General features: G+C 42.4%; 1 protein-coding gene across 4 annotated transcripts in view; it reads left to right on the top strand.

Moving 5' to 3' along the window:
• slc36a4 (solute carrier family 36 member 4) overlaps nt 1–16,362 on the top strand; it is a 411,562-nt gene that overhangs the window by 65,842 nt on the left and 329,358 nt on the right. The window contains exon 10 of one of the 4 annotated variants that reach the window (XM_055637285.1): nt 13,780–14,175. The exons of the other annotated variants lie outside the window; for them this stretch is intronic. Within the exon in view, the coding sequence (XP_055493260.1) occupies nt 13,780–13,795 (16 nt within the window). The 3' untranslated portion in view covers nt 13,796–14,175. Of the gene's footprint in view, nt 1–13,779; nt 14,176–16,362 lie in introns of those variants that run through there. 4 annotated transcript variants of the gene reach the window in all.

Below are 16,362 nucleotides of genomic sequence, written 5' to 3'. Positions count from 1 at the left end.
GTCCCCCCTTAACCTTCTGCGCTCCAGAGAATAAAGACCTAACTTATTCAACCTTTCTCTGTAACTTAGTTGCTGAAACCCAGGCAACATTCTAGTAAATCTCCTCTGTACTCACTCTATTTTGTTGACATCCTTCCTATAATTAGGCGACCAAAATTGTACACCATTCTCCAGAATTGGCCTCACCAATGCCTTGTACAATTTTAACATTACATCCCAACTTCTATATTCAATGCTCTTATAAAGGCCAGCACACCAAAAGCTTTCATTACCACCCTATCTACATGAGATTCCACCTTCAGGGAATTGTGCACAGTTATTCCTAGATCCCTCTGTTCAACTGCATTCCTCAATTCTCTACCGTTTACCATGTGCGTCTTATTTTGATTTGTCCTGCCAAGATGTAGCACCTCACACTTATCAGCATTAAACTCCATCTGCCATCTTTCAGCCCACTCTTCCAACTGGCCTAAATCTCTCTGTAGACTTTGAAAATCTACTTCATTATCCACAACACCACCTATCTTAGTATCATCTGCATACTTACTAATCCAATTTACCACACCATCATCCAGATCATTGATGTACATGACAAACAACAGTGGACTCAACACAGATCCCTGTGGCACCCCACTCGTCACTGACCTCCAACCTGACAAACAGCCATCCACCATTACTCTCTGGCATCTCCCATTCAGCCACTGTTGAATCCATCTTGCTACTCCACCATTAATACCCAACAATTGAACCTTCTTAACCAACCTTCCATGAGGAACCTTGTCAAAGGCCTTACTGAAGTCTGTATATACAACATCCACTGCTTTACCCTCATCAATTTCCCGAGCAACCTCTTCACAAAATTCAAGAAGATTAGTCAAACATGACCTTCCAGGCACAAATCCATGTTGACTGTTCCTAATCAGACCCTGTTTATCCAGATGCTTATATATATTATCTCTAAGTATCCTTTCTGTTAATTTACCCACCACTGACGTCAAACTAACAGGTCTATAATTGCTAGGTTTACTCTTGGAACCCTTTTTAAACAATGGAACAACATGCGCAGTACGCCAATCCTCGGGGACTATTCCCATTTCTAATGACATTTGAAATATTTCTGTTATAGCCCCGGCTATTTCTACACTAACTTCCCTCAATGTCCTGTCAGGACCTGGAGACTTATCCACTTTTATATTTTTCAAAAGTCGGTACTTCTTTTACTTTGAAACTCATAGTATCTAGAGCTACTCTATTAGTTTCCCTTACCTCACATAATTCAATATCCTTCTCCTTGGTGAATACCGAAGAAAAGAAATTGTTCAATATCTCCCCCATCTCTTTTGGCTCTGCAGATAGCTGTCCACTCTGTCCAGTGGACCAATTTTATCCCTCGTTATCCTTTTGCTATTAATATAGCTGTAGAAACCCTTTGGATTTACTTTCACCTTACTTGCCAAAGCAACCTCATATCTTCTTTTAGCTTTTCTAATTTCTTTCTTAAGATTCTTTTTACTCCTCATTTACTTCATGCTGCCTATAATTATTGTAGATCTCCCTCTTTTTCCGAACAAGATGTCCAATTTCCCTTGAAAACCAGGGCTCTTTCCATTTTTTACTTTCCTTTCAACCGAACAGGAACATAAAGATTCTGTACTCTTAACATTTCCCCTTTAAATGTCCTCCATTTCTCTTCTACATCCTTCCCATAAAACAAAATGTCCCAGTTCACTCCTTTTAAATCATTTCGCATCTCATCAAAGTTAGCCTTTCTCCAATCAAAAATCTCAACCCTAGGTCCAGTTCTGACCCTATCCATAATTATATTGAAACTAATGGTATTGTGATCACTGGACCCGAAGTGCTCCCCAACGCATACCTCCGCCACCTGTCCCGTCTCATTTCCTAACAGGAGGACCAGCACTGCCCCTCCTCTAGTAGGTACAGTGCTATGTGTTGCTGCAAAAAACTATCCTGCACACATTTTACAAACTCTAAACCATCCAGCCAATTTACAGAATGTGTTTCCCAGTCTATGTGTGGAAAGTTGAAATCTCCCACAATCACTACCTTGTGCTTACTACTAATATCTGCTATCGCCTTACATATTAGCTCTTCCAATTCTCTATCCCCATTTGGCGGTCTATAATACACCCCTATAAGTGTTGCTACACCTTTCCCACTTCTCAGTTCCACCCAAATAGCCTCCCTAGATGCGCCCTCCAATCTATCCTGCCAAAGCACTGCTGTAATATCCTCCCTGACTAGCAATGCAACACCTCCACCTCTTGCCCCTCCAATTCTATCACACCCGAAGCAACGAAATCCTGGAATATTTAGTTTCCACTCACAGCCCTCCTGCAACCATGTTTCACTGATCGCCACAACATCATACTTCCAGGTGTCTATCCAGACTCTAAGCTCATCCACCTTTCTTACAATGCTCCTAGCATTAAAATATGCACATTTAAGAAACCCCCCGCCTCTTATTCTCTGTTTATTTCCTTTTTTTTCTGTCTCCTCTTGTGTCCGAGTGCTTCCCTTTTCTGTTTCCTGCCTCCCATTCTGTCTACTAGCTTTCTCTATTTGAGTCCCTCGCCCCAACCATTCTAGTTTAAAGTCTCCCCAGTAGCCTTTGCAAATTTCCCCGCCAGGATATTGGTCCCCCTCGGGTTCAAGTGCAACCCATCCTTTCTGTACAGGTCCCACCTTCCCCAAAAGAAGTCCCAATGATCCAGAAACTTGAATCCCTGCCCTCTGCACCAGTCTTTCAGCCACGCATTTATCCTCCACCTCACTCCATTCCTCCTCTCACTGTCGCGTGACACAGGCAGTAATCCTGAGATTGTTACCTTTTTGGTCCTTTTCCTTAACTCTCCTCCCAACTCCCTAAATCCTCCCTTCAGGACCTCTTCCCTTTTTTTACCTATCTCATTGGTACCTATATGTACCACGACCTCAGGCTCCTCTCCCTCTGATTTCAGGATATCTTGGACGCGTTGAGACACGTCCGAGACCTTGGCACCAGGGAGGCAGACCACCATCCTGGTCTCCCGACTGCATCCACAGAATCGCCCATCCGACCCCCTAATAATAGAGTCCCCAATTACTATTGCCCACTTCTTTTTTTCCCTACCTTTCGGAGCAACAGGGCTGGTCTCTGTGCTGGAGGCCCGTCCGCTGTCGCTATCCCCGGGCAGGCTGTCACCCCCATCCGTACTCAAACAGGAGTACTTATTTGCAAGGTGCACCGACATTAGAGTACTCACTCGTCCCTGCCTCTGCCCCTTGCCCTTCCTTAGTGTGACCCACATGTCTCTCTCCCGTGGTTTTGGAGTGACCACCTCCCTATAACTCCCCTCTATGACCTCCTCACTCTCCCTGACCAGACAGAGGTCATCGAGCTGCTGCTCCAGGATCCTAATACGGTCCCTTAGGAGCCCCATCTCGCTGCACCTGGTGCAGATGTGGACGTCTGGAGGGCCATCCGACACCATGACCTCCCACATCTGACATCCAGAACAGTACACTGCTCTGGCTGTCATTCTCCCGCCTTACCCTGGATCCGATACAAGTATAATACAATAGAAACTGCTGGGAGAATTCAGCAGGTATCTGACTCACAACAGCTGCTCCCTCTTGACCTTTAAACTGCACCTTTATTATATAAACAAAAAGCACTAAAGCACTGTACCTTTAGTCCACTGTACCCTTGGCTCACTGTACCTTTACTAAAGCACTGTACCTTTAGTCCACTGTACCCTTGGCTCACTGTACCTTTACTAAAGCATTGTACCTTTAGTCCACTGTACCCTTGGCTCACTGTACCTTTACTAAAGCATTGTACCTTTAGTCCACTGTACCCTTGGCTCACTGTACCTTTACTAAAGCACTGTACCTTTAACCAGAAAGCAGAAATGCTAACCTGAGGTTGCACCCAATCAGCTGCTTCCTCTAGTCTGCTTCCACCAATCAGCGGCTTCCACCAGAACCCTCCCTATGAAGTGTGGAACGTTACAGATTTCGGTAAGCCCTGACCCTCCTCCACTCGCTCCAACGGTTCCCGGGCCTCTGTAAAAGCAAGCCCCGCACTCGATTTCTATACTCACAGCCCTGACCCTCTTCCACTCGCTCCAACGGTTCCCGGGCCTCTGTAAAAGCAAGCCCCGCGCTCGATTTATATACTCATAGCCCTGACCCTCCTCCACTCGCTCCAACAGCTGGTACTCGGCAGGTACTCGGGAACCTAGCGGCAGGTACTCGGGAAACGCGGAAACTCGTGAAGTTTTTTCAACAGTGTGACAAATTTCCAAGATTAAAAAAATACTCGTGATGAATTACCACGAGTTTGATTATAATTTTTTTTTAACTCGGGAGAGCTCTTGGGTAAACTCGCATTGTGGGACAAGGGCTTAATTGTGAACCCATAGTTCGGTCCCCTTTTTCTAGACCATCTTGGCGATCTTGTTTATGGTGTCGTGATGGAAGAATCGCTTGTCATGAAATACATGTCCTGCACCTCAGCAGAAGCTAAACAGCAGTCAACTAATTTGTGATTGACACAATTTAACCTAATTTATCCAAAGAAATTACTAACTTTGACTATTTGGTTATACTGAGATTAAACATAATCCCCAATATATTTTTGGGAATGGGTTTTATAAGAGTTCTTGGTGCAAAAGCTGAACTCGGTCGGTGTCCATTACTTTTCCGATTATCTGGTGTATATTAAGCTTCAGCTGCCTGATGATTTTTAAAGGGCTCGAAGCCCTTTGCAGAAGTGGATTTTAATCTTTTGATGAATTAGAGGGCAAATTTTACTTTAAGTTTGTTTTGACACTTTGTCAACATGAAGTACAGTATTAATCATAGACATTGATATGAAGGAGTAGTATAACCGTAACATTGGTATTTACCTGAGAGGTGGCGCAGGGGTAGAGGTGCTGCCTTGCAGCGCCGGAAACTCAGGTTCGATCCTGACTATGGGTGCTGTACATTCTCCCTGTGACCTGTGTGGGTTTTCTCCAATTTCCTCCCACACTCCAAAAGATTTGTAGGTTAATTGGATTGGTAAAATGTAAAAATTGTCCCTAGTGTGTGTAGGATAGTGTTTATATGCAGGGATTGCTGGTCAACGAGGACCTAGTGAGCCGAAGGGCCTGTTTCCGCGCTGTCTCTCTAATCTGAACTAAACTAAAAAAAAAGAAAACATTCTTTCTGTAATGTCTGTTTAAGGTTTTTAGCAAAAAGCGTACATAGTTGCAAGAGCACGGATCATTACCCTGATGAGTATTTATTCAATGGCATTAAGCCAATCCATGAATTTTTCATTCTCCCTGCTGGTCAAGCAATTGTTTTAGTTTTGTCAGCTCTTTTATGACTGGGCGTGATTGATGTTATAATATTCAAGGGGATTTGTGAGTCCTTGTCCATGAATTAGAGTTACCAAGTAGTTAGGGAAAGCAATCAGGTAGGCACATTGGGTATAGGGACCTGCTGTTCAAGAGAAAGTAATGACAAGATGACGTTTTGGGGATATTGTGTACTTTTTTATTGGCTTCATTACCTTAGAGTGGGGCAGATGGAGCAAGGTTCCTGAGATTAGTTTAGTAGAGCAAGAGATTGGTAATTGAAACATGCATGATTTCAGTTGAAAAGGTCATGTTGACCATCCATCACCTGTCACACTAGTTCTATGTGATCCCACTTTCTCATCCGTCCCCTACACATCACAATCATAATCATACTTTATTAGCCAAGTATGTTTTGCAACATACGAGGATTTTGATTTGTCATACAGTCATACCAATAAAAATGAACAAGACACACAAAATATATTTTAACATAAACATCCACCTTAGTGAATCCCCCACAATCTTTGCTCCTGTAGCAGCCGGTCGAGCCCTCCACATCAGAACGATCAAGCTCCCGCATCGGGGGGGGGGGGATTTCAGCTCCATCATGCCGGGCGATTGGACCCCGAGTCGGGGCTGGTCGAACCTCTTGTGACTTTGGAGCTTCCCGACACCAGCCTCTACCTGAGACTGCGAGTTCCTTGATGGTGAAATCCGCAGGGATTTCACCATCAAGCGTTGGAGCGTCGATCCAAGGCAAGGGATCGCAGACTCCGATGGCAAGTCCACGGCCCCGCGGTGGGACTCAAAGTCAGTCTCGAGCAAGGCCGCAAGCTGCATGATGTTAGGCCGCAGAGCGACCAGAAATGTGATCCGGAAAACAATCGCATCTCCGGCAAGATAAGAGATTGAAAAAACGTTTCCCCCCGACCCCAACTCCCAACCCCCACATAAAACAAACCAGAGAACATAAACACAAACTTTTAGAAACACACTAAAAATACCAAAAATGATAAAGTCAGACAGACCGTCGGAGAGACTGCCATCGCTGACGGCGTCACCCAGTGGAAATTAGGGGCGGCTTTACAGAGGCCAATTAATCCACAAACTTTGGGATGTAGGAGGAAATGGGGAAAACTGACGGTCTCAGGAAGAGTTTGCAAACTACACAGACAACAGCTGAGGTCAGGATTGAACCCAGGTCTCTGAGGATATTAGGTGCAGCCCTGAAATATACTTATCCCTTTTCAATTTCTTCTCACCCACCCCAAATTCTACCACAGAACTACAGTTTGGGAGCGGGAATGTGGGTGAGCCTAGTTTTGGGTCGAGACAATTTAGGTTTAGGGCAATTTAGGTGGCCAATTAGCTGTGATCCTGCATGTCTTTGGGATGCAGAGGAAACTGTAGTACCTGGAAGAAACAAGGAGAACGTGCAAATACCACATAGACATGAGCCAAGGTCAGGGTTGGACCCAGGTTGCTGGAGCTGTGAAGTAGCAGTTCTATTTGATGGTCCATTGTGTGCTTAAGGTCTGCTTTTCTTTGGCTGAAGTGTCTAGAACTAGTGAAGCAGAGAGAGGGGTTTGTTGTGGGTGATGTGCAGCTTCAGGATAAGGGACCAATCATTTAAGATTGAGATGAGAAAGTTCTTTATGCAGGGTTATATATTTTCTCAGTTCTTTTTCATAGAAACCATTGGTGACTGAGTTTATTCCAAATTGTGAATAAGAATTTTGGGAACAAATGGAAAACTAATCTCAGTAGCTATCTGCAAGCTCTTAAGGTTGTATCAACATTGACTCCAATTATCATTTAGGCTTTGAACATTGATGGAGTTAATTAACCACGCAATCAAAACAGAAGTCATTGGATATGGGGAGAAGGCAGGAACGGGCTACTGATTGTGGATGATAAGCCATGATCACATTGAATGGCGGTTCTGGCTCGAAGGGCCGAATGGCCTACTCCTGTGTCTATTGTCTATTGTCATGACTGCAGATTGCTTATAAACTTTTAGAATCCAAGGTTATGAATTTCTTTGCAGGTGCTTTCACTTTTCTGCTGCAACTTTACAGAAAATCAGATTTAAACTTGAAAATGTGTTTTCTCCTGTGTCTCAGAAGAAGTTAGAATTCTCCTTTGAGAATATTCTTGATTTTAACAATATTTGAACGTAATCATTCTGTGCAAGTAATCAGATGGGGATGATTGATTAAATAAATTGTAGTGGTGATTTATTCACATCATAGTAATTTGGTAATAAATATATGCCGACTATAAATTTATTGATGCAATCAAGGTGTTGGACTGGCCTGGTCAAGAGCACAACATTAGATAGCCAATCTCTTGAAAAAACAAATGCCTGTATGTAAAGAAGTCTTAACAACACATTGTGATTCGACAGCAATCTTGTAGCAGCTGGGCAGCTTGCCCAGCCTGTCATCGAAACGGTCAGGGTATTCGCGCAGGGGGTCCATGAGGGTCCGCACCTGGTGGATATCACGGTGAAAGGAGACCAAACCGAGGGCCTGGCACGCCCGGGCGCCCAGCAGGGTTACGTTGTCGGAGTCTAGCAGGTAGAAAGTGAGGGGCCCAGAGGCCTCCAGGACTTTGCAGTGCAGGGTTGTCTTTCCCACGGGAACGAGGACGGCTCCCCCATAGGCATGCAGGCGGGAGTGAGCAGCAGACACTTTCTCATCAGTCCTTATCTGACGAAACAGGCTTGTTGACATAACATTCGTAAAAGCACCTGTATCAATCTTCGCTGAGAAGGTCGTACCATTGACAGTTACACGGACTGAGGGGTTTGCTATCAACGCATGAGAATCCAAAAGTGAAAACACGCTGGCCTCCCCTTGGGAGGAACTGGTATCAGAAAGGGGGAGATCGTCAGGCAGTGACACGGAGCCAGGCACGCTATCAGCGTGAGCAAGGTTAACTGGCACTCTCCGAAAAGGGGGGGCTGGCTTTCCGCGGGCGCGGCAGGCTGCAGAAAAATGATTCAGCTTTCTGCAGAAGTTGCAGGTTTTCCCCAGGGCAGGGCACACATTGAACTGATGGGTGGCATTCTGGTCTCCAACTGGAGGCGTGGGTTCGAATCCCACTTCTGACACCATGTAAAGAAGTCTCAACAACACATTGTGTCTTAACTATAGTTTATTAACAGTTCACAAACACTACTGCTCTAGCTGTACGTGGTCTGTCACCGGAGCTAGAGAGAGAGAGCTAAGGGTGGGAAGCATGCAATTATACACCTAATAGGGGGAGTGGCTAGTGGTGGTGAGGTCACTATGTTAAAGGCACATGCACTAGCCATCTACACTGTATCATTAAGCAGTATTTCCAGTGTCTGTATGACGTTGCCTTGTTGATGATTGCCTTGCTTTCATTGAAAGGTTATTGACATTCTGAAATCACTGTGGTCATGCCTGACAATACCACTTGTCAGTTGAAGAATAAATATTAACACCAATACAAGAGGATCTTTCCTGCTTCTCTTTGAAGGGATGATGTGCGTGCTTTCCTTGATCTATTACCCGAGGACAGAATATGCCTCTGTATCTTGTCTCATCTGGTGACAGTGGTATCAGCATTTATATTTATGTTTTTGTCTGACTTGAACTACATTATTTTAACTCCAGTTCAAGGTTGCTACCAGCAGATTCAGAGGTTTGCTTTTATCGAAACCCAAAACTGCAGATACAGAAAATCTGCGAATACTACAGGTCAGATGGGATTTGTGGAGAGAAACTTTGTTAATTATTTAGGGTGTTGACTTTTGATCAGAATGAATTTTGTTCAATTCTTGTTCAGATGAGTGTTTCTTGCATTTTCTAATTTTAAGGGACTTTTAATGTTTGGCTTATACCACCCTAGTTTTTTATGACACAAGGACTGCAGATGCTAGTTTACAAAAAAAGACAAAGTGTTGGAGTGACGCAGCAAATCAGGCAGCATCTCTGGAGAATATGGATATGCGATGTTTCGGGACAGGACCCTTAGATTGAAGAAGGTTCCCAACCTGAAACATCACGTATCCATGTTATGAGTTAGATTTAGCTCTTTGGGCCAACAGAATCAAGTGATATGGGGAGAAAGCAGGAACGGGGTACTGATTTTGGATGATCAGCCATGATCATATGCTGGCTCAAAGAGCCGAATGGCCTATTCCTGCACTTATTTTCTATGTTATCCAGAAATTCTGCCTCAATATGTCCAGTGGGGCTGCATGGATATGCTTAACCTACAGCAGAATCAGATGCAAAAATCATACTGCTGGAGGAGTGTAGCGGGCCAGGCAACATCTGTGGAGGCAAAAGGATAGTCAATGTTTTGCATTGAGACCCTGGAGTCTTATCTTCACACTAGTGTTGCTCCGACTCTTTCTGAGCTTTTTGACCAATATCGCCTAAGTGTGTTGTACCCATGAAGTTTTATACTTTTGAGGCAAAAAAACAGTTTAGTTTAGAGATAGAGTGCGGAAACAGGCCCTTCGGCCCGCTGGGTCCACGCCGACCAGCGATCCCCCCCATATTAACACTATCCTACACGCACTAGGGATAATTTTTACATTTACCAAGCCAATTAACCCACAGTGCCCTCCATAATGTTTGGGACAAAGACCCATAATTTATTTATTTGTCTCTGTCCTCCCCAATTTGAGATTTGCAATAGAAAACAAATCACATGTGGTTAAAGTGCACATTGTCAGATTTTATTAAAGGGTATTTTTATACATTTTGATTTCACTATGTAGAAATTGCAGCTGTGTTTATACATAGTCCCCCCCCCCCCCCCCCCCCATTTCAGGGCACCATAATGTTTGGGACACATGGCTTCACAGGTGTATGTAATTGCTCAGGCGTGTTAAATTGCCTCCTTAATGCAGGTATAAGTGAGCTCTGGCACCTAGTCTTTCCTCCGGTCTTTCCATCACCTTTGGAAACTTTTATTGCTGTTTATCAACATGAGGACCAAAGTTGTGCCAATGAAAGTCAAAGAAGCCATTATGAGACTGAGAAACAAGAATACAATTGTTAGAGACATCAGCCATAAAGAGAGCATTGGTTTTATATTTTTAAATCAGTTATATTTTACAGTGTTGTTCATCATAAAAACGTGACGGATATGGCTGAATGCAATGGGCAACCTGAAAAAAGAAGAGGATAGATTCTCTAAAAGATTGCGCCATATTTTTCCCATAGTAGAGATGTTCATTTATGTGAAACAACATTCAAAGTTGTACAAATTTAAGTTTCATAATCGGGTTTCCAGAATCTTCAAAGCAGACACTTACTGAAGAATCACCCAACTGCTGCTTTTCTGAAACCAAATGCTGGGGTTACCTAGCCGGGGCATTAGAGAAAGGAACCACGTTAACATTTCCGGCAAAGATAGATAAGTGTAGGTCTGCGGGTCAGGCAGCAGCTTCGGAGAAAACGGATGGGTGAATGAAGGCCACCCATTTTCTCCAGAGATGCTGCCTGACCCGCTGCGCTATTTCAGCATTGTGTGTCTATTTTTGGTATGTTTAGTGAGCCATCTGTTTCTCTATGCTCTGGATTCCTTGGTGAATTCAGACCATGGATGGATTTAGAAAGATGCTCTGGCTTGATATAAGTTATCTGATTACCACTTAAGCAGATTTTAAAATCTTGGATAGCACTGCTGAAGTACAGTATGATTAGATTTTGTGCGATGGCTGTGGTAACCCCCTCAGTTGGAGTAAGTATCACTGCTAGTCAATTAATTATTTATCATTGTTTTTCATTGGATTGATGATTATTCATTGGAAAAATATTCTCTGAAGGTCTTGCTGTTGATGCTTGGTATTGATGCTTTGTGGATTTGAGTTGCTTTTTGGAGTTTTTATCTCGTGACACTTGGAGAGTCGAGATACTGTTTTGTGATAACAAGGTCTTACTGTAAACCAACATTCCTTTCAATAGTGATGTTGTTTTATCACAAGAATTGTTTTGCGGAATATGTCCACGAGATCAGAGCCATATGGGTTAAGTTTGTATTCTGCTAAATTACAGCACTAACATTGAGAGGCATGTGCTATTAAACTAGTAACACATTTGAATGCAACACATTTGAGGTATTTGAATTTCTGTAAATGTATCTGGTATCTTATTTTTTGAAAGCTATTCTTCATTATGATGATGAAACTACCAGATTTCTGTCGGGAGACGTCCAGTTTCCATGATGGGAAGTCTGCCATCCTGGTCATGTGTGACTCCACCCTCACCAATGTACTTGACCCTGCAGTGTTCTTTGAAATGTCCTGGCACACAGCTCTGTTTAAATGATAATTGTGGGTAGATGGTACATTCCTGCCTAGTCAAGTGAAAATACTAAACGTATCTTGTACATAAAAGATGCTCACCATGTTCATGGGGTAAAGCTTTGACCTTTGGATATTTTCAGATATTTAGTAGTAAGTTGCCTTGTGCTTATTCATTGTACAGAGATGGGCCTCCATTAAATCCATCAGGACTATTTTGCAGCATTGTCATTGCATGAAGCTGGAATTGTGGGTGAGGTAGGGGGGCAGGCGAGTTTACTGAATGTTTCTATATAATCAGTGGAATCCAACTTCAGTGGCGTCCAAGGTAAACTTTTGTTACAATTCTAATAATATTTGTCTAGCGTTTGATTTTTATTTTTGGTTTAATCCTAAAGAAATTATGTTTTCTCACTCAGCAAATATACATTCAGATCTGGTTTTGTTTCACCTTGCTGCAACGTTCCTTGTCTGAATCCAATGGTACGGGTTCATGGAAATGAAATTCATTGCATTGCTGCTTTCTCATCACCATAAAATAAAATTTTGTCTTGCAAAAAAGGGAGAGCATATATTTTAAAGATCTGTGGTTCTGTAAGCAAGACATCTCAAAGTCGAAAGCTCTTGTTATGCCCGAACTCTACGTTCAATCCATATATCACAGCACAAGACCTTACCGCATCTTTTTCTAAAATTTATGCTGGAATTAGCTTTGTTTCTGTGCATTTTTCCATAGGGCGAGCTAAATATACCAGTTCAATTTTTTTGAATTTTAATTTTCTTTGTCCCTGCTGAGCAAAATTATTATATCTAAAGCAACTTGCCTTGTCACATCTTCAGCATGTTTTGAGGTTTCTGTCATTTATCTTGGATAAACCCAGCCAATTTCGACACGTCTATAAAGTTATTTTTTCTAGTGTCTGAAGTTGAATATTGGCTGGGTAACTGTTAGACTTTATAATTTCTTGAATATTAACATGGAATCTATTATATTTAAATGAGCACATGGATGTTGTCTTGATTTAGCATTCTGATAGCATCTTTGCCATCGTGTAGATAAAATTTGCACTTGTAGTTTCTCATTCATAATGTGTTAATCACTGCCAGAACAGTGACGGAAAACAGAGCATACAGCAGTGAAGGTAATTTGTTTCACGCATTCAGGGACAGTGTTGGCTTAGACACCAGAAAGATTACCATCTTTAATGTACATTTCCAGAACTTATCTAGTCAGTAGTGTATTTTACCATGAGATAATACTGTTGAATTTTTAATATCTACTTGACACAGCAGACGAGGCATCTTGATAGATGATTTAAAAAGTGGTACCTCTACGGTGCAGCTGCTTCTGTGCGGGTTATGCCTGTGTGCTAGATGATACATGTTTATCTGTTGTATTTGAGCCCGCAACATTTGACGAGACTAGATTAGCAACAGAACAAAGGCTGTCACACCTGGATAGATGGAGATTCCGTAATATAAAAATGAGATGTGTTATGTGTTTGTGACATCTCATGTGTTAGAAGTAAGGGACAGCGGCTATGCTTGGGCAGAAATATACAGATGAAGGTGAAATTCCAGGGTCTTGAATGTACAAGGGCAATGAATATACATATTCATGGCTATGTTATGCTTCATGGCAGATTTTAGAAGAAGCCAACCCCCCCCCCCCCCCCAAATGCTGGATACATTACCATACATTTGTGATTAGCTAACCCACCATAATTAGCAGGGAAACTCTTGGCCTTCGCTGTTTTATGTGTGTTTTAGAGAAATGCCACGTGAGATTGGGTAACACTGCACAAGCCAGTAAAGAGGTCTCCATATCTAGCTTCAGACAGTCAGGATCTATCTTTTTCAATACATAGAACCCTTGTCCCCACACATAGCACCTCTATACGTATTTTGTTTTATATTGAGAGATGGTAAGGCATTGTAATATCTTAAGGTGCCCATTCCAGAAACACGTCTAGAGTATGTCAAATCCAGCAGTATCCAAAGTTTAAACCCCCACGATACTGCCTCATCATATCATTCTGTTGCAGGTGCAGCATTGGTAGGATGTTGGGTGAGGTCTGTGAAGGGTTGAGAGGATGGCAACTGACCCATGTGCCTGATGTGTCCATTCCTGTTTTCCAGGTTTAGTGAGGGATGACGTCATCTTTTTGTGAAGTGGCCTTTGGAGGATCCTGCAATTGAGATGACGTCTTCCTGGCTGCGTTATGATTCTTGGATGGTAATGGTATCCAGTCCCTCTTGTACCACTGCTGCTGCTCCCTCAGACAAGATAGTGCCACCTTTTTCTGAGTTATCAGCGTTGCATTGGGTTATTGAGCTCTTTTTGGATTGCCAGCACATGAGGAAGATATTGCACCAACATTTGTTACCCACATTCTGTGAATGTAGATAAAAGTAGAGAAACTATTATGTTTTTACCTCTGTTATGGATATCTATTTATTGGAGCTTATGTTGTATTTGCTTTCTCTACCATGGATTATATAATCCTTAAATTAAAGTGATGATGGAAAATCTGAGATTTGTGAGTTTTTTCATCATTACTCAGGGTTAGAAATTACAGGCACTTTTTTAACAGTGGTTTTTTTTTCATTTCACTGCATATCTCGTATGTGTATGTGACAAATAAACTTGGCTTTGAATAAACTTGGCTTTGGTTCCCAGCATTTTGAAAGAAAGACATTTAATCATATTGTAAATATTGATCCTATAAACATCATAATTATTAAAAGGCTCATAAGCATTGATACAACTGATTGTATGTATGTGTATATATGTGTGTGTATAAAAAAAACACAAGGTTATTGTACCAATCCCATGTAAAATATACCGTCTAACATCCCATGTGATGTTAATGTTGGCTGAATTTACTGTTGATCTTTTGCCATTGAAAAGATTAAAATTGTTTGCCAGATAAGTCATTTTAATTAGGAACTCTATAACTGGATCTGGCAAAGCAATGTAATGTATTGGGAAGAACTGTAATTAATTAATCTCAGATGAAATCAGCAGTTTGCAGCGTGGTAGCCACTTAACCTCTGATTACAGTAAGAGTTCAGTTATTTTCAGCTTTGGAAATTTGAACAAAAACCCATTTGTTATATGATCAACTTTTTATATAATTTACAATGGTACCGACTGTCAAGCATGGCATAGAGATGTTCGGAGAGCTTTTAACATTGCTTATCAATGAGCCATGTGGTGAAATATTACACATTAGAAACCTTTTATTTCAAGTGAGTTTTGAAGACTTTATTTCTGCCTATCGAACACCTGGGTTGTCAGAGCAGCATGAAACGAGGTTCTTACATGGCAGGTTATATGGAGCAATATTACATGCAACTTCAAAGTTTATTTCTACCTCCAGAAGTGGTTGCAAGGTTTGCAGATATATCTTTCTTTCATTCTGTTCCTTGCTAAACTACAAACATCTTTGTAGTTTAGCTTAGAGATACAGCGCGAAAACAGGCCCTTCAGCCCACTGAGTCCTCGCCGACCAGTGATCTCCGCACACTTACACTAACACACATTAGTGACAATTTACAATTATGTCATGCCAATTAGTCTACAAAATTATCTTTGGAGTGTGGAAGGAAATCGGTGATCCCGGAGAAAACCCAAATAGGTCACGGGGAGACCGAGCAAGCTCCAAGTACGGCCTCGCCAACAACTTGTGCAACTGTAGCATAACGTACCAACTTGTATACTGACTGATGAAGACCAGCATTCCAAAAGCCATCTTCACCACTCTATCTTTTGAGGAACTGTGAACCTGTACTCCTAGATGGCTCTGTTCTATAACAATCCATTCCTTGGAGCGCCAGAGGATGAGGGGTAATCTTATAGAAGTGCATAAAATTATGAGAGGAATAGATCGGGTAGATGCGTAGGGGTCTTGCCCAGGGTGTCACAGGTTATGGAGAAAAGGCAGGAGAATGGGATTGATGGGCCGAATGGCCAAATTATACTACCACATGATCTTATGAGTAGGTGAATTGAGGACATAGGTTTAAGGTGAAGGGGAAAAGATTGATAGGAATCTAAGGAAATAACGTTTGCAGGAATGAAGATGCAGGAATGATTCAGCATCTGGGACCTGCTGTCCCTGAGTGTGTGTCTCCAGAGCTGATCTTGACAGCTACACTCTGGGGTCACCAATGAATAACTGGCATCATCAATATCTATGGTCAACCTATGGATAATAATTTTTAAAAAGCAAAGGACGTTGATATAAAAGGGATTGTGGGTCCCTATCCTACACCTTCCAAAGTCCACAATCAGTTCCTTGGTTTTGCTGGAGTTGAGAGCCAGGTTATTGTGCTGGCACATTTGGTCAATCGGTCGATCTCACTTCTATACTCTGACTTGTCACCATCAATGATTCGTCCCACAACAGTGGTGTCGTCAGCGAACTTGATGATGGAGTTTGCACTATGTCCGGCTACACAGTCATGAGTATAGAGTCAGTACAGCAGGGGGCTGAGCGTGCAGCCTTGAGGTGCCCCCTTGCTGATTGTTATCGAGGATGACACATTTCCACCAATACGAACAGACTGTGGTCTGTGGATGAGGAAGTCGAGGATCCAATTGCAGAGGGATGCGCAGAGACCCAGATCTGAGAGCTTGGTAACCAACTTGGAGGGGATGATTGTATTAAATGCCGAGCTGTAGTCAATGAATAACAGTCTGACATATGAGTTTTTGTT

The sequence above is a fragment of the Leucoraja erinacea genome, chromosome 6 (assembly GCF_028641065.1).
Source record: "Leucoraja erinacea ecotype New England chromosome 6, Leri_hhj_1, whole genome shotgun sequence".
Lineage (NCBI taxonomy): Eukaryota > Metazoa > Chordata > Chondrichthyes > Rajiformes > Rajidae > Leucoraja > Leucoraja erinaceus.
Note: the sequence above shows the minus strand (reverse complement) of the source record. Positions and strands in the feature narration are given on the sequence as shown.